Source organism: Hyla sarda, chromosome 10, assembly GCF_029499605.1.
Source record: "Hyla sarda isolate aHylSar1 chromosome 10, aHylSar1.hap1, whole genome shotgun sequence".
Lineage (NCBI taxonomy): Eukaryota > Metazoa > Chordata > Amphibia > Anura > Hylidae > Hyla > Hyla sarda.
The window spans coordinates 136231262-136250921 of record NC_079198.1 but is presented as its reverse complement, the minus strand read 5'-3'; the positions used below and the strand labels follow the sequence as shown (position 1 = coordinate 136250921).

At 47.8% G+C, this 19660-nt stretch overlaps 1 protein-coding gene across 1 annotated transcript in view; it reads right to left on the bottom strand.

The window, feature by feature from the left end:
* Positions 1-4864: 4864 nt before the first annotated feature.
* The window catches only part of UBE2M (ubiquitin conjugating enzyme E2 M), a gene marked incomplete in the record, with an annotated part of 21059 nt that continues 6263 nt past the window's right edge, over positions 4865-19660 (bottom strand). The window contains 5 exon segments of the mRNA XM_056542444.1: positions 4865-6675; positions 10094-10157; positions 12347-12450; positions 16705-16762; positions 18214-18316. Of these exon segments, the coding sequence (XP_056398419.1) occupies positions 6535-6675; positions 10094-10157; positions 12347-12450; positions 16705-16762; positions 18214-18316 (470 nt within the window).

Genomic DNA, 19660 nt, shown 5'->3' with positions numbered 1-19660 from the left:
AGGGGATTTAAAGGGGTTGCGCAGCGAAAAGTAACTTATCCCCTACTCACATGTGGAATACTTCTGCTATGTCAGTGTTTCTCAAGTGCGGTCCTCAAGAACCCCCCCCCCCAACAGGTCATGTTTTCAGGATTTCCTTAGTCTTTCACAGGTGATATAAAACTGAACAAGGCTTTACCACTGGTTACAACTAGAGATGAGCGAACTTACAGTAAATTCGATTCGTCACGAACTTCTCAGCTCGGCAGTTGATGACTTATCCTTCATAAATTAGTTCAGCTTTCAGGTGGGCTGGAAAAGTTGGATACAGTCCTAGGAAAGAGTCTCCTAGGACTGTATCCACCTTTTCCAGCCCACCGGAGCACCTGAAAGCTGAACTCATTTATGCAGGATAAGTCATCAACTGCCGAGCCGAGAAGTTCGTGACGAATCGAATTTACTGTAAGTTCGCTCATCTCTAGTTACAACCAAGGGCTGCAGAATACCATCTCTGACCGCACAACACGTCCAACCTTGAAGCAGATGGGCTACAGCAGCAGAAGACCACGTCGGGGGACCACTCCTGTCAAAGCAGAAAACTGAGGCTACAATTCACACAGGTCACCAATACTGGACAATATAAGATGGAAGAACGGTCCCTGGTCTGAGGAGTCTCCATTCCAGTTGTGACATTCAGGGTCAGAATTTGGTGTAAACATGAAAGCGTGGATCCATGGGTATCAGTGGGTCAGGCTGGTGGGGGTGTAATGGTGTGGGGGACATTTTCTGGGCAGCCCCTTAGTACTGTGGTATGGGGGTGCAAGATGCAGGGCAGATGTTGTTACCCCAGGGGCAGATGGCATTAACCCCCTTGTATTCGTGATGCCAGGGCGTGGTTTATCCTCAATACCACCTGAAGGTATATCGCTGGATCCTGGGCAATAATGACTCTGCAGCCAAGTTACAGATAACGGCAGCTTTACTGAGTGACAGATGGTAAAGTCTATACAGTGTAGCCAGGGCCCAAGGAGGTGACCAGTGACTTCAGAAACCTTAAAGGGGTACTCCTCTGGAAAAAAAAATGTTTAAATCAACTGGTGCCAGAATATTAAAACATATTTGGAAATTATTTCTATTAAAAAATATTAACCTTTCCAGTACTCATCCGCTGCTGTATGCTCCACAGGAAGTTCTTTTCATATTTTAATTTATTTTCTGTCTGGCCACAGTGCTCTCTGCTGACACCTCTGTTCATGTCAGGAACTGTCCAGAGCAGGAGAGGTTTGCTATGGGGATTTGCTCCTGCTCTGGACAGGTCCTAAAATGGACAGAGGTGTCAGCAGAGAGCACTGTGGTCAGACAGAAAAGAAATTCAAAAAGAAAAGAACTTCCTGTGGACATACAGCAGCTGATAAGTACTGGAAGGATTACGATTTTTTTTTTTAAATAGAAGTAATTTACAAATCTGTCTAACTTTCTGACACCAATTGAATTAAAATATTTTCCACTAGAGTTCCCCTTTAAGTTCTATTAAAAAAAATCTGAATTGAATACTAACTATCTTATACCCATTGATATAGCAGGAGCAACACCTCCCATAGCTGGACCATTGTAACACATCCCAGAACTTTCCTGAGAGTAATTTTCTGATATCCTCAAATCGTAAAACCCCATGATAAACCTTCCAACACCACTGACAACCCTCCGGGCACAGAAAAAAAAAAACTCCGACCAGTCACGCTGCTCAAATGGTCCCCACCACGGATGCTCCTCCAGTGCTTTCCAATGAACCTAATGGGGGTCTGGGTAGGGTTTTTATTGGAAACCATTGGAGCAGTGTATAAATAATGACGTGCTTCCCAACCAGGGTGCCCCCAACTGTTGCAAAACTACAACTCCCAGCATGCCCGGACAGCCGTTGGCTGTCCGGGCATGCTGGGAGTTGTAGTTTTGCAGCAGTTGGAGGCACCCTGGTTGGGAAGCACTGTAGTGGTGCCTGTGGGAGGAACATACTGGGACACAGTTTGTGTAATGACTGGGGAAAGGACTAGAGACGCATCCATAATGGGAACCATCTGAGCAGACTCTTCTCTCTTCACAACTCACACACTGCTCAGATGGTTCCCAATACAGATTCTCCTCTAGTCCCTCCCTGGTTCCCACTATGTATGCTCCTCCTTGTTGAGCATTCATGGTTCCTTCGATGGCTTCTTCCTCTAATCCCTCCCTGGGCACTACTCATACACTGCTTAGATGGTTCCCATTCTGGCAGCCTCTATTTTTCCCTAGGCATTACTCATACACTGAGTAGGATCCCACTATGGCCGCTCCCTCTAGTCATTCCCAAGGCCCCATAAACTCTTCAGATGGTTCCCACGATGGTCACTTCCCTAACCCTTCCTCGAGCGCAACTGAAATACTACTCAGATGGTTCCCCCTATGGCCAATTTATAGTCCTTCACTGGGCACCAGTCATTTACTGCACAGATGGTTCCCACTATGACCGCCCCCTCTGGGCACTAAACTGATAAGATGGTTCCCACTATGGCCCCTCCTCTAGTCCCTCCCCAGGCACCAATATGGTTCCCACTAGGGCCGCTCCTCTAGTCCCTCCCCAGGCACCAATATGGTTCCACTATGGCCGCTCCTCTAGTCCCTCCCCAGGCACCACTAATATGGTTCCCACTATGGCCCCTCCTCTAGTCCCTCCCCAGGCACCAATATGGTTCCCACTAGGGCCGCTCCTCTAGTCCCTCCCCAGGCACCAATATGGTTCCACTATGGCCGTTCCTCTAGTCCCTCCCCAGGCACCACTAATATGGTTCCCACTATGGCCCCTCCTCTAGTCCCTCCCCAGGCACCAATATGGTTCCCACTAGGGCCGCTCCTCTAGTCCCTCCCCAGGCACCAATATGGTTCCACTATGGCCGCTCCTCTAGTCCCTCCCCAGGCACCACTAATATGGTTCCCACTATGGCCGCTCCTCTAGTCCCTCCCCAGGCACCACTAATATGGTTCCCACTATGGCCGCTCCTCTAGTCCCTCCCCAGGCACCAATATGGTTCCCACTAGGGCCGCTCCTCTAGTCCCTCCCCAGGCACCACTAATATGGTTCCCACAATGGCCCCTCCTCTAGTCTCTTCCCAGGCACCACTAATATGGTTCCCACAATGGCCGCTTGTCTAGTCTCTTCCCAGGCACCACTAATATGGTTCCCACTATGGCCGCTCCTCTAGTCCTTCTCCAGGCACCACTAATATGGTTCCCACTATGGCCGCTCCTCTAGTCCTTCTCCAGGCACCACTAATACGGTTCCCACTATGGCAGCTCCTCTAGTCCCTCCCCAGGCACCACTAATATGGTTCCCACTATGGCAGCTCCTCTAGTCCCTCCCCAGGCACCACTAATATGGTTCCCACTATGGCCGCTCCTCTAGTCTCTTCCCAGACACCACTAATACGGTTCCCACTATGGCAGCTCCTCTAGTCCCTCCCCAGGCACCACTAATATGGTTCCCACTATGGCCGCTCCTCTAGTCCCTCCCCAGGCACCACTAATATGGTTTCCACTATGGCCGCTCCTCTAGTCCCTCCCCAGGCACCACTAATATGGTTCCCACTATGGCCGCTCCTCTAGTCCCTCCCCAGGCACCACTAATATGGTTCCCACTATGGCCGCTCCTCTAGTCCCTCCCCAGGCACCAATATGGTTCCCACTAGGGCCGCTCCTCTAGTCCCTCCCCAGGCACCACTAATATGGTTCCCACAATGGCCGCTTGTCTAGTCTCTTCCCAGGCACCACTAATATGGTTTCCACTATGGCCGCTCCTCTAGTCCCTCCCCAGGCACCACTAATATGGTTCCCACTATGGCCGCTCCTCTAGTCCCTCCCCAGGCACCAATATGGTTCCCACTAGGGCCGCTCCTCTAGTCCCTCCCCAGGCACCACTAATATGGTTCCCACAATGGCCCCTCCTCTAGTCTCTTCCCAGGCACCACTAATATGGTTCCCACAATGGCCGCTTGTCTAGTCTCTTCCCAGGCACCACTAATATGGTTCCCACTATGGCCGCTCCTCTAGTCCTTCTCCAGGCACCACTAATATGGTTCCCACTATGGCCGCTCCTCTAGTCCTTCTCCAGGCACCACTAATACGGTTCCCACTATGGCAGCTCCTCTAGTCCCTCCCCAGGCACCACTAATATGGTTCCCACTATGGCAGCTCCTCTAGTCCCTCCCCAGGCACCACTAATATGGTTCCCACTATGGCCGCTCCTCTAGTCTCTTCCCAGACACCACTAATACGGTTCCCACTATGGCAGCTCCTCTAGTCCCTCCCCAGGCACCACTAATATGGTTCCCACTATGGCCGCTCCTCTAGTCCCTCCCCAGGCACCACTAATATGGTTTCCACTATGGCCGCTCCTCTAGTCCCTCCCCAGGCACCACTAATATGGTTCCCACTATGGCCGCTCCTCTAGTCCCTCCCCAGGCACCACTAATATGGTTCCCACTATGGCCGCTCCTCTAGTCCCTCCCCAGGCACCAATATGGTTCCCACTAGGGCCGCTCCTCTAGTCCCTCCCCAGGCACCACTAATATGGTTCCCACAATGGCCGCTTGTCTAGTCTCTTCCCAGGCACCACTAATATGGTTTCCACTATGGCCGCTCCTCTAGTCCCTCCCCAGGCACCACTAATATGGTTCCCACTAGGGCCGCTCCTCTAGTCCTTCCCCAGGCACCACTAATATGGTTTCCACTATGGCCGCTCCTCTTGTCCATCCCCAGGAACCACTAATACGGTTCCCACTATGGCCGCTCCTCTAGTCCTTCCCCAGGAACCACGCACACCTCCACCAACATTGAACACCAGACGCTAACAGGATCAGGTTTACATTTTATTTATTTTTTGTCTTTTTGTTTTATTATTTAAAACCATACACATCAATAAGTGACTCCAAGAGCCTCATTCCCAAAACCCGACGTACCCATCACTGCACCGTAATCTCCAAAAAGTTAACAAGTTTTGAGAATGAGCCCCTTAAAATGAAAAAAAAAAACAAAAAAAAACAAAACAAAGGAGGCGCCCCCTGCCCCCCCACACACGCTGAAGTACAGATCAGGGCGCAGGCACGGCTGCCACAAAGAAGGTGGGGGGGAGGAGGGGCACCATGATATTGGCCTTTAAAACCTGTTTAAACTAATCAGGTCCTTGTTAACCCTGATGAGTTACAGAGCCCATCGCCACCCAAGGACACCATAAAGCTTCCTCATATGGAAGGTGGAAATGCCAGTCGGGGGTTATAGGATCCGGTCAACCCCCCGGGTTCATCTATTCAACCCGACTGAAGCCATTCCATAATAAATATGTGCACTTAAAAAGCCTTTGATCCCGCACAGAGGAAGGGACGGGGAGGATGTGGACTGTCATGGGGACTAAGACAATACACAGAAGGTCGCAGGAGGACAGTCTTACTCTCACTGTTCCCCATTATACCAATAACAAAGACGGCTCAGCTGAGCTTGTGGTAGTACAAGCCATTCGACCCCCCCGAAAAAAAAAAAAAAAAAAAAGGCCTCAAGTAAACAGTGTTGGGGTCTATACGTGGTGCGGTCCTACATAAAGCCCCCCGGCAACGGAGCGCTGTGCATCCCCTATAGCAGTGCTTCCCAACCAGAGTGCCTCCAGCTGTTGCGAGACTACAACTCCCAGCATATGGGAATATCCCTCTGACCCAGAATACCACCAGCTGTTGCAAAACTTCAACTCCCAGCATGCCCGGACAGCCAACGGCTGTCCGGGCATGCTGGGAGTTGTAGTTTTGCAACAGCTGGAGGCACCCTGGTTGGGAAACACTGCTCTATAGCATGTGGAACTGAGCGTGTTAATACAGTGTGGAGGTTACAAACAAAAAAAAAAAAAAACTTCCTGGGCTCAATTTTTGATCATTTCCCCCCCCCCCCCCTTTTTTTTTTTTTAAATAAAATTATGAATTTACAGAACAAATAATGAAAAAAAAAAAACTAAAAAAGTCATAAGGCCACCAAAAAGGATGAAATGACCTATGGTGGATTAAATTAAGGAAAAAACGGAACAAAAAAAATTTAAATAAAAAAATAATTCTTCATTACAAACTCTGTAAATTCTGAATTATTTTAGATGGTAAAAAAAAAGCAAAAATAAAAAAACCTGATGGGCCAAAGAAAAATAAATAAAAATGAGGGCAGGGAACATTTATTATTAACCTAAGGAAATTATAATGACTATGGCCGCTCCATTACAGAAGGAAGGGTGCGGTGAGGTATCACGGTGAGTATCTATGTTACATTTGCGCACGGTGTTCCCCTCGCGGAGAAGGGACGGGCGCAGGACCTTGCATAGGTCTATCCACATTGGGAGCTCAGCGTGACGATATTTTTTTGGTGGTGGCGGGCAGAATGAAAATGGGGCGACTCTTAGATAAATGGGTGATGGGAGGAAACATAGAAGGACGGGGGGGGGGGTTGGGCAGAGACAGGTGGGTCAGATGGATGGCGGGCTTCACAAATCAAAAACTATTTCAGGCAGCGTTCAAAGTAGGTGGATCCTATGTAGCCCCCCCGCATGGACCGCTGCACGTTCTGTTCAAACAGGCGTCTGTTGTTCTGAAGAACTTCGGCCGCTTCTTTATTTAATGGGTCTTCAGGGTTTGGCTCCTGGAAAAGGAAACAACAGTTATTATGTGGAATGACAACAGCGACACCTGCTGGCAGCTGCGGGAATTACACGGCCCACAAAGAAAAAAAATCAATAATAATAATATACACATATTTATACACACACACACAATATAAATCTATGAATTATTTAATTTTAAGCATGTATCAATATATATTTTTTTATACACACTTAAAATGATTAATACATATATGTATTTCATTTTATGCATGTATATAATTTACATATATATTGATATTTAGACACAAATATATATGTATTATTTTAAGTGTCTAAATATCAATATATATGTAAATTATATACACAAAATAATTAATACATATATGTATTAATTAATTTAAGTGTGTATAAAATATAAAAAAGTGTGTGATATATATAAATATTTTTTTATTTTATACACATTAATATATATATATAAAAAATTATATATATCTCACACTTTGTATTTTATTTTATACACACTTAAAATAATTAACACAAATGTATTTCATTTTATGTGTATATAATTTAAATATATTGATATTTAGACACACTTGTAATTATATATATATATTATCTCTCTATCTATATCTCTATCTATATCTATCTCCCAAATACATATATATCCCAAATATGATAGTAAAGTGAGGGTGCAATCAAAGTCTCCTTTTGTCCTTCTCAAAAAACAAAAACACACACACATACATACATATATACACACACACACACACACACACATATATACATTATATATATATATATATATATATATATATATGTATATGTGTGTGTGTATATATATATATAATATATATATATATATATACACACACACACATATATATATATAATATAGTGTGTGTGTGTATATATATATTTATATATATATATATATATATATATATATATATATACATACACACACACACACACACACACACACACATATATATATTATAAATTAAAAATAATAAAGTCTACAGCAGCAATGTTTAGACCAGTGGTCTCTAAACTGTGGCCCTCCAGATGTTGCAAAACTACAACTCCCAGCATGCCCGGACAGCCATTGGCTATCCGGGCATGCTGGGAGTTGTAGTTTTGCAACATCTGGAGGGCCACAGTTTGGAGACCACTGGTCTAGACACGGAGTCTTTTGTCTTTTTCGAGCTTGAATTGATTTGAGGAGTGAATCGAAACGTTGCTGCTGTAGACATTTATCATCACACCCTGGAGGGCTGCCCTGAACTTCTATCCGCTAGAGATAAATATATATGTGTTGGTCGCCCTTGATAAACATGGCTGACAGATGGACACGTGTCTAGCATGCGCTGAGGATGCCCTGTTATTATGATCACTAGTTCTGTTTATATACACGCCCTATTCCAATATGGCCCCCACAGATGGAGAAAGCTCCTGCGCCCCTGATGTTGCCCGGTCACTATACTGTGCCTCCAGCTGACTGATCCTCTGCACGTACATTGGGAAACATACGCGGTCTCTGTATAACGCTGGTATGGCGCACTGTACAATCCGGCGATTGTTTTTAATAACTTATGTGACACTGGATGCTTGAGAAAGATGGCGATAGAAAAGTTGTATCCTGAAACATGGGGGAACAAAGTGCAGGTTGTTTTCACCATACATGGAATTCTGCAGAACGTCTCATGTGGCTGGAATTCTACAGAACATGACCCGGCCTGTGTATGCTGGCACCGCCGAGATTCATAGGATGTACTGATTCTGTATAATGTATAGTGTGTGTGTGTCTCCTAGGAATGTATCCACCTTTTCCAGCCCACGGGAGCACCGGAAAGCTGAACTAATTTATGCAGGATAAAGTCATCAACTGCCGAGCCGAGAAGTTTGTGACGAATCGAATTTACTGTAAGTTCGCTCATCTCTAACAGTGATCCCTCAACTTACAATGGCCTCAACATACAATAGTTTCAACATACAATGGTCTTTTCTGGACCATTGTAACTTGAAACCAGACTCAACATACAATACTATGGGATCTGCGAAACGTGTCAATGGCCGAAAGAACCAACCAATCAGAATTGATATTTCAATGGTAAAACCTGTGTATTCCTAAAGTGCATGCACTGACTGGTGTCTGGTAGCGCCCCCTACAGTACAGGGAGGTATTACATGTTCTGTACTCTTTACCTGTATTACTGAAGTGTATGCACTGACTGGTGTCTGGTAGCGCCCCCTACAGTACAGGGAGGTATTACATATTCTGTACTCTTTACCTGTATTACTGAAGTGTATGCACTGACTGGTGTCTGGTAGCGCCCCCTACAGTACAGGGAGGTATTACATATTCTGTACTCTTTACCTGTATTACTGAAGTGTATGCACTGACTCGTGTCTGGTAGCGCCCCCTACAGTATGGGAGGTATTACATGTTCTGTACTCTTTACCTGTATTACTGAAGTGTATGCACTGACTGGTGTGTGGTAGTGCCCCCTACAGTACAGGGAGGTATTACATGTTCTATACTCTTTACCTGTATTACTGAAGTGTATGCACTGACTGGGGTCTGGTAGTGCCCCCTACAGTACAGGGAGGTATTACATGTTCTGTACTCTTTACCTGTATTACTGAAGTGTATGCACTGACTCGTGTCTGGTAGCGCCCCCTACAGTATGGGAGGTATTACATGTTCTGTACTCTTTACCTGTATTACTGAAGTGTATGCACTGACTGGTGTGTGGTAGTGCCCCCTACAGTACAGGGAGGTATTACATGTTCTATACTCTTTACCTGTATTACTGAAGTGTATGCACTGACTGGGGTCTGGTAGTGCCCCCTACAGTACAGGGAGGTATTACATGTTCTGTACTCTTTACCTGTGCAAGGGTTAGCTTCTCCTTTGGACATCAGGTGAGGGCGGCTCCATTTTCATATATTTTTTTTTTTAATTTTTTTTTTTTTTTAAGGACATTGCGTGTTCTGTACAGAAGAAGCTCCTGTCCTCTACATAGACCAGTGTTTCCCAAAGAGGTTGCCTCCAGCTGTTTCAAAACAACAACTCCCAGCATGCCCGGACAGCCTTTGGCTGTCCGAGCATGCTGGAGTTGTAGTTTTGCAACAGCTGGAGGCACCCTGGTTGGGAAACACTGACATAGACTTTGATTTACAGCTCCCAGCAGATCTTTATTACTTTTATATATAAGGATTTGCTTTATCTATATTAGTTATCTACTTATTTTTCTTTAATCCTCACTTTTTCCTATTTTTGGATGACATTTTGGTGGCTTCAGAACCAATTACCAGGTTTCCATAGAGTTATGATCTCAACATACAATGGTTTCAACATACAATGGTCGTCCCGGAACCAATTAATATTGTAACTTGAGGGACCACTGTATACATACATTTATAATTTTTTCCATTTCTGTGTTATATACTTACCAAAAAGAGATACTGCAGGCCGTATATAATAGAGTTTATTGTGAGAACGGGTTTCCAGTCCTCCCTGTGGAAACAGAAGGGAAAATGTTCATTTCCAGATACCGGACCGTGATCGGATGTTTTCAATCAGGGACACTTTTGTGTATATGTGACTTTTTCCATCTAATTTTTTCTGGGATGTAATGTGACTAGAGATGAGAGAACTTACAGTAAATTCGATTCGTCACGAACTTCTCGGCTCGGCAGTTGATGACTTATCCTGCATAAATTAGTTCAGCTTTCAGGCGCTCCCGTGGGCTGGAAAAGGTGGATACAGTCCTAGGAGACTCTTTCCTAGGAATGTATCCACCTTTTCCAGCCCACCGGAGCACCTGAAGGCTGAACTAATTTACGCAGGAAAAGTCATCAACTGCCGAGCCGAGAAGTTCGTGACGAATCGAATTTACTGTAAGTTCGCTCTTCTCTAAATGTGACCAAAAAAGCAGCAATTTGGGATTTTTAAAATGTAAAGAATTTTTTATACCAGTGTCACCTGCACTAACCTGTCGGTACTGACAGATCTTCAGTAATTTCCTCCGTTCGCTCCAGTCACGGGCGAAGCTTACGGACATCCCCGCTGCTGCTCCCTGCTGGGTCCCGCTGTGAGAGAACAGCAGCGGTGATGTCACTAAGCTCCGCCCATTCCCCAAGCAGGGTGCCCGGAGCTGGTGCTAGCAGAGGAGATTACCCAAGATCCCCGCCACGGAACGGGACAAGGTGAGTACCGCTGTCATCAGTGTCACCGACAGGTTAGTGCAGGCGACACGGGTGACAGATTTCCTTTAAACGTTTACACCGTTCACCATACGAGATCATTAACATTGTATTTTATAAGTTCAGACATTTACGCGCGCGCACATATGTAATAGGTTTTATTTTTATTTCTTATAAAATGGGAAAAGAGGGGATTTTAATTTTTATTGGGGGAGGGGCTTATTCAAGTTTTTTTCTTTTTATGTCCCTGTAGTGGACTATCTATAGCAATCAAATATGTTATACTAAACCGTGCTATGCATAGGAATAGTATTGATCAGTTATATCAGCAATCTACCAGGAGGAGATCAGAGCCGCCAGGAGGCAGGTAAGGGGACCTCTGGCAGCCATTATGCCGCTGGTGATGCGACAGGTCACCCCAATCCCGGATAATGGCGCAGATGCCATGGTCAGTATTGATCAGAGCATCTGAAGGGTTAATGGCGGGCATCAGCATGATTGACGATATCTGCTATTACCGGCTGGTCGATTGCTGCTGCGTGTATGAAGCGAGAACAGCTCCTGTGCTCGCTTCATATACAGGACGTAAATGTACACACTCTGGTGTGTTAAAGTGAACCTGTCGTCAACAAAAAAGATTTATATAATGTAGATAATACCAGTATATGTATATTTGTAATATACGTTGAAATTTTGTTAAAAAGTGTGTATATTTTTGTATATTGCCTGTGAGTCTCTAGGAGGAGTCCAAATACAGGAAGAGAGGGAGGATGGGCGGGGCGCCGTACACAGACAGCAAGCGGGGCTCCGTACACCGAGGACGGGCTGGTCCCTGCTTGTCCCGCCCTCACTTCCTGTATTTGGACTCCTCAGACAGACAATAGTTGCAGGGACAGCATTTTTTTGACCAAAAAATATACACATTTTTCAAAACAATGTATATTACAAATGTATTATCTACATTATATCAAAAGTTTTTGTTGGCGACAGGTACACTTTAAGTACTAGTGCACCAGGATGTACGTTCAATGTCCTTAAGGGATAATAATAAATTAAAAAAAAAATTATATATTATATATTATATATATATATATATATATATATATATATATAGGAAAGAGAACCCATATGCAGACAGCTGTTTCGGGGTGTTTGCCCCTCGTCAGTACAGAGCAGGGTGATCTGGCTTGGCTGTGGTGAGAGGCCGGAGGCTTTAAACAAGGTCAGTACTTTCCTCAGGGAGAGGACTCCGCGGAGTGCTAAATGGCCTAACTTGAATCTCCGTTACACCTGAAGAGGTGTCCTCTCCCTGAGGAAAGTACTGACCCTATATATATATTTTACACACACAATTTATATAAACAATATATAATATATAAGCAATGGCTTATAAAATATTTATATACACACAAAGTATATAGAAGTATATATAATAATGTGTACAAGCCCTCCGATTCCCATTACGTTGCTTAGAAGTCGTCTTCCCGGTGGGTCCCATACCTTAGAATATTTAGGCAGACGTTACCCTCTAGATCTATATTTGGATGATATACCATCGTCTCGCACTTCACTTTTGGCGGATCGTGTGGGTAGCCCTGACCGACCTGCAGAAGAACAAAGTGCTGTAAGAGTCAGCAAACAACCAGCGGAGTCCCTGACCCTACATGTTCCAATATTTCATGCACAATATAGAGAAGATTTGATCGGCAGTATTGCGGCATCATCAGCATTTTGTGCTTTTCAGCTCTATCGGGCTCTGTCCTATTTCCCAGGCACCTATTGAGGACATCCGTGCCGTGGGGTGGGAGCCGACCACTGGGACCCCCGGCGATCTGTATAGGGCCCCGGCACTGGCCACTGTTGTCCTGCTGAGGACCATTGCCTGAGACATGGTCCTAGGGATGAGTAACTTTATTAACCAACATGCAACACGTTACTCGCTTCTATCACCGTTGATGTCCTGATCAGCGCCACAAGAATCACGAGACCCCCCACGATCTCCTGCACAGGGCCCCGGTGTGAGGTGCAAATCTGCGCCCCGTGTAGAAATTCGTCCGCTCCTCCCCTCAGCTCTCCAAAGATTTCCGAAGCGTCCGATCTCCCCTCCATGAGCTCCGTCTGTGTCCTCTGTATGGGAGGATGACAAAGTGCACGGGCTGGGGATGATCTCTATGTGTGATTGGGGGGGGGGGGGGGGGGGGGGGACACATACTGCACGGGCTGGGGATGATCTCTATGTGTGATGGGGGGGGACACATACTGCACGGGCTGGGGATGATCTCTATGTGTGATGAGGGGGGACACATACTGCACGGGCTGGGGATGATCCCTTTAAGTGTGCTGTGTATAACACTGCATGGGCTGAGTTATATTAGTTTGCTGTGTATATATATATTTGTGCTGTGTATAACGCAGGTTTCCTCGGGATGCAAGGGGGAGGACGAACTGCACCGGCTGGTTTATGTTTTTTCATGGGGTGTTCATTAGCCACATATGGAGGACATAGAAATGCATGAGGTTTGTACAGGACATGAACATCACTGTATGAACCCTGTGCATTTATATGTCAGCGTTCATACAGGGACGTAGAAATGCACGGGGTCCATACAGGGGAGCAGAAATGCACCGGGGGTTTCATACAGGGGAGCAGAAATGCACCGGGGGTTTCATACAGGGGAGCAGAAATGCACCGGGGGTTTCATACAGGGGAGCAGAAATGCACCGGGTTCATACAGGGGAGCAGAAATGCACCGGGTTCATACAGGGGAGCAGAAATGCACCGGGTTCATACAGGGGAGCAGAAATGCACCGGGTTCATACAGGGGAGCAGAAATGCACCGGGTTCATACAGGGGAGCAGAAATGCACCGGGTTCATACAGGGGAGCAGAAATGCACCGGGTTCATACAGGGGAGCAGAAATGCACCGGGTTCATACAGGGGAGCAGAAATGCAACGGGTTCATACAGGGGAGCAGAAGTGCACCGGGTTCATACAGGGGAGCAGAAGTGCACCGGGTTCATACAGGGGAGCAGAAGTGCACCGGGTTCATACAGGGGAGCAGAAGTGCACCGGGTTCATACAGGGGAGCAGAAGTGCACCGGGTTCATACAGGGGAGCAGAAGTGCACCGGGTTCATACAGGGGAGCAGAAATGCACCGGGTTCATACAGGGGAGCAGAAGTGCACCGGGTTCATACAGGGGAGCAGAAGTGCACCGGGTTCATACAGGGGAGCAGAAGTGCACCGGGTTCATACAGGGGAGCAGAAATGCACCGGGTTCATACAGGGGAGCAGAAATGCACCGGGTTCATACAGGGGAGCAGAAATGCACCGGGTTCATACAGGGGAGCAGAAATGCCCCGGGTTCATACAGGGGAGCAGAAATGCACCGGGTTCATAAAGGGGAGCAGAAATGCACCGGGTTCATACAGGGGAGCAGAAATGCACCGGGTTCATACAGGGGAGCAGAAATGCACCGGGTTCATACAGGGGAGCAGAAATGCACCGGGTTCATACAGGGGAGCAGAAATGCACCGGGTTCATACAGGGGAGCAGAAATGCACCGGGTTCATACAGGGGAGCAGAAATGCACCGGGTTCATACAGGGGAGCAGAAATGCACCGGGTTCATACAGGGGAGCAGAAATGCACCGGGTTCATACAGGGGAGCAGAAATGCACCGGGTTCATACAGGGGAGCAGAAATGCACCGGGTTCATACAGGGGAGCAGAAATGCACCGGGTTCATACAGGGGAGCAGAAATGCACCGGGTTCATACAGGGGAGCAGAAATGCACCGGGTTCATACAGGGGAGCAGAAATGCACCGGGTTCATACAGGGGAGCAGAAATGCACCGGGTTCATGCAGGGGAGCAGAAATGCACCGGGTTCATGCAGGAGAGCAGAAATGCACCGGGTTCATGCAGGGGAGCAGAAATGCACCGGGTTCATGCAGGGGAGCAGAAATGCACCGGGTTCATACAGGGGAGCAGAAATGCACCGGGTTCATACAGGGGAGCAGAAATGCACCGGGTTCATGCAGGGGAGCAGAAATGCACCGGGTTCATGCAGGGGAGCAGAAATGAACCGGGTTCATACAGGGGAGCAGAAATGAACCGGGTTCATACAGGGGAGCAGAAATGCACCGGGGGTACATACAGGTGAGCAGAAATGCACCGGGGGTACATACAGGGGAGCAGAAATGCACCGGGGGTACATACAGGGGGAGCAGAAATGCACCGGGGTACATACAGGGAGCAGAAATGCACCGGGTACATACAGGGGAGCAGAAATGCACCGGGGGTACATACAGGGGAGCAGAAATGCACCGGGTTCATACAGGGGAGCAGAAATGCACCGGGTTCATACAGGGGAGGCAGAAATGCACCGGGTTCATACAGGGGAGCAGAAATGCACCGGGTTCATACAGGGGAGCAGAAATGCACCGGGTTCATACAGGGGAGGAGCAGAAATGCACCGGGTTCATACAGGGGAGCAGAAATGCACCGGGTTCATACAGGGGAGCAGAAATGCACCGGGTTCATACAGGGGAGCAGAAATGCACCGGGTTCATACAGGGGAGCAGAAATGCACCGGGTTCATACAGGGGAGCAGAAATGCACCGGGTTCATACAGGGGAGCAGAAATGCACCGGGTTCATGCAGGGGAGCAGAAATGCACCGGGTTCATGCAGGGGAGCAGAAATGCACCGGGTTCATGCAGGGGAGCAGAAATGCACCGGGTTCATGCAGGGGAGCAGAAATGCACCGGGTTCATGCAGGGGAGCAGAAATGCACCGGGTTCATGCAGGGGAGCAGAAATGCACCGGGTTCATGCAGGGGAGCAGAAATGCACCGGGTTCATGCAGGGGGAGCAGAAATGCACCGGGTTCATGCAGGGGAGCAGAAATGAACCGGGTTCATGCAGGGGAGCAGAAATGAACCGGGTTCATACAGGGGAGCAGAAATGAACCGGGTTCATACAGGGGAGCAGAAATGCACCAGGGGTACATACAGGGGAGCAGAAATGCACCAGGGGTACATACAGGTGAGCAGAAATGCACCGGGGGTACATACAGGGGAGCAGAAATGCACCGGGGGTACATACAGGGGAGCAGAAATGCACCGGGGGTACATACAGGGGAGCAGAAATGCACCGGGGGTACATACAGGGGAGCAGAAATGCACCGGGGGTACATACAGGGGAGCAGAAATGCACCGGGGGTACATACAGGGGAGCAGAAATGCACCGGGGGTACATACAGGGGAGCAGAAATGCACCGGGGGTACATACAGGGGAGCAGAAATGCACCGGGGGTACATACAGGGGAGCAGAAATGCACCGGGGGTACATACAGGGGAGCAGAAATGCACCGGGGGGTACATACAGGGGAGCAGAAATGCACCGGGGGTACATACAGGGGAGCAGAAATGCACCGGGGGTACATACAGGGGAGCCAGAAATGCACCGGGGGTACATACAGGGGAGCAGAAATGCACCGGGGGGTACATACAGGGGAGCAGAAATGCACCGGGGGTACATACAGGGACATAGAAATGCACAGGGTTCATACAGGGAAGCAGAAATGCTGCGCAATGCGCAGCAAAACACGTTGCATGTTGGTTAATATAGTTGCTCGCTTCTATCACCATTGATGTCCTGATCCAGGTCAGCACCGCAAGAATTCCTGTTTTTCTTTGCTCTGAAGTTGCACCGGCAGTTATCACTCCCTATTCAGAAACACACGCACGCTCTGTGAAGCTGAGCATGTATATGTACGAGGGGTAGAACTGAAAGAAATAGCTCTTGGCTGAATAATCATCAGCCGCAGCCAACGTATGTGTCCCGGCTCAGATTAGACGTAACATCTTGACTTACCTTAAAAACTGAAGACGAATTTTCCACCTTTGTAAAAAACCCTTTAAAAAATAAACAAAAACAAAATTAGTAACACATCTTTTCCACTAGCCAAAAGGAGAGGGGATAAGATGTCTGATCGCAGGGGTCCCTCCGCTGGGACCCCCGCGATCTCTGTGCAGCAGCCAGCATTTGTTTAGAACGTTTGGTGCGGGCGATGGGGTCGTGATGTCATGGCCACGCCCCTCAATGCAAGTCTATGGGAGGAGGCCTATGAACGCCACAACCCCTCCACTAGACTTGCATTGAGGGGGCGTGGCCATGGACATCACGACCCCCGCTCCAAGTGTTCGAAACAAAATGTTCCCAAACATTGGGGCAGTGGAGTACCCCTGTAATGACAATAAGGGCTCATGGAATCACTGCCCAGAAATATCTGTAGTGGGCGCCGACAGAACATTCTAGCGCTAGGAACGCCCGGAGATGCGCCATCTCCTCAGACAGCAATGCATTTCCCAGCGCATTCTCTTGTATGCCTGAGCGATCGCCAACATGTATCTAGACATCACAACTAGGGAAAGGGTCTCTACTAATGACGTGTACAGGATAAGGTAAGAAGGGGTTAAAAGGGGCACTCAATGGACTAAGAAAGTGATGACCTAGCCTTAGTCTGACCCACAGGGGCCTGAAAACTAGTCGCCCAAGAGCTGCGGGAAAATTGCATCAATATGGCAACTTGTTAGCGATTTCTCTAAGAAAACAGGACTAATATCACAATATGGGGGGGAGGGGGTAACCCACAAAAAACTACAAATTACTCCCACAGCACGTCTCCTGTAATCCGGGGTTCAGCGTCTGGTGGCCGAGATAAGACGCAGTAAACACGCCGCCCGGTGCCATCCGATTATCACTTCATTCCCTCACCAGATTACTGATCCAGAAAATTAAAAAAAAAATCTTGTGCATCCGGAGAAGTCGCCGCCGCCGCCGCAGCCCTTATCGCCAATGCCAGTCGCCTCTTTGCAGCACGACTGGTATGACAGCACAGAGCGGGCACACACTACAGCGCCCCCCTCAGGGATAAATCTATTACAAGGACTGTGGGGGACATTTATCATTGTACTGCGGAGCGGAGTACTCCTTTAAGGCGTTATGGGGATATGTAGCTGATCGCGGCGGGACCCCCGCGATCTCCACGAGGACCATGTGTTGTCTATCGGTAGACGGCACGCGCTCCATTCATTTCTATGGCAGCGCCAATGATGCCTGGACTCGGGTCTTTTCGGGCTCCCACAAGAATGAATGGAGCGCGTTCCTACCAGTAGACAACATATGCTCCTCACAGAGTCGGGGCCCGTGCAGATTATCACGGGGGGGGGGGGGGGGGGGTCCGACCGCTGGGACTTCTCCCCTATCCTGTGTATACGTTAATTTTGGCTGGAGTTCTCCTTTAAACCCATTTAGCAGACGGTTGCGCCCGCCACTAACTCCCGCATGAATCTTGAACCAGGACGCACTCACCTCATCGGGGCAGATGACTAGTTTGAAGTTGAGGAGGTCGTCGTGGTCGGAGAATTCTATTTCACACGTCTTCGGCAAATTCAATTCATTGATATCTGGGGGGGGGGGGGGGAAACGGTAAATGGCGTTAACGAAGTTAGACAGACATCGGGGTCCAACATTTAGACTCCGTATTACAACTTCTTTACCTTGTTTTTGCTTTCACAAATTTTTTCAGTCTGATCGCGACTAAAACGAGACGCTGCTATATGGAAACCATCAACAAGTAGGTTATGACTTAAAGGGGTACTCCGGCCTTAGACATCTTAACCCCTACCCAAAGGATAGAGGATAAGATGTCTGATCGCAGGGGTCCCGCTGCCGCGATCTCCGTGCCTGGCACCGCTCCTGAGAGGGAGACGTGACGTCATGCCACCTCCATTCATGTCTATGGGAGGGGGCGTGACGGCAGTCACGCCCCCTCCCATAGATATGAATGGAGGGGGCGTGGCGTCATGTCTCAGTCACCAGTTTTACTTTGTAACGATACTAATTTTACCCCAAATAAATAAATACCGCAAATCTAAAATCAAATTTATTTACGTTGCGAAATTGTGTGCGGTATTACGACTCCGCTCCTTTCACTTTAATAGAACGGAGCAGCGATACCACACACAACCTGAGGGCAAGAGTGGCGCTGTTCATAGAATAAAGCAGATACATTTGTCTAATCCTGGATGACAATTTATAAATGGAAGCCGCCATCTTCCCATCTGGATTTGGTCTTCCCATCTGATTTGGGGCGTAACATCAGTACGGAAGTCACATCATGGCGGCCCTGTACAAGGACGACCGCGCTGTCCGACCAAATGTTTTTATAAACTGCAATAAAAAATAAGATATCGGTGATAATATAACATCTAAGGGTGTAAAATCTATGGGAAATCCCGTTATTATATCGAAGCTTTAATTATATAAAAAAAAAAAAAAAAAAAAAAAAAAAGGAGTTGTTCTGGGGGCATTGAACCCCCCCCCCCCCCCCGATGCTTATCACCGCAGCTTACAAGCCTAATAGAAACTAAAGGATCTGTGATTAACCCCTTCAGTCCCAGAGCCTCCCCCAGGTCCCCACTGGATTCCTATGGAATGTTCCTTTCTAAATTTGTCCCACTGACAACTGAGACCCGGTAATGGGGGGGGGGGGGGGGGTGCGGACCCTGCAGGGGACGTAAACACAGAGTATAGTTATGGCTGATTTTTAAAGAGGGGTTTTCAACGAAGGACACTGGATAGGTGATAAGTGCGAACGATGCTGGGACCCCAAACAATTACAAGAAGGGGGGGGGGGGGGTAAGGTGGCGATCAGACACGCGACGCTGCGCCATTAAACTCTGTAGCCACAATCTCCAGCCCATAGAGGCAATCAGAGGTTTGACTGCCCCTATATTTAAATGGGAGGG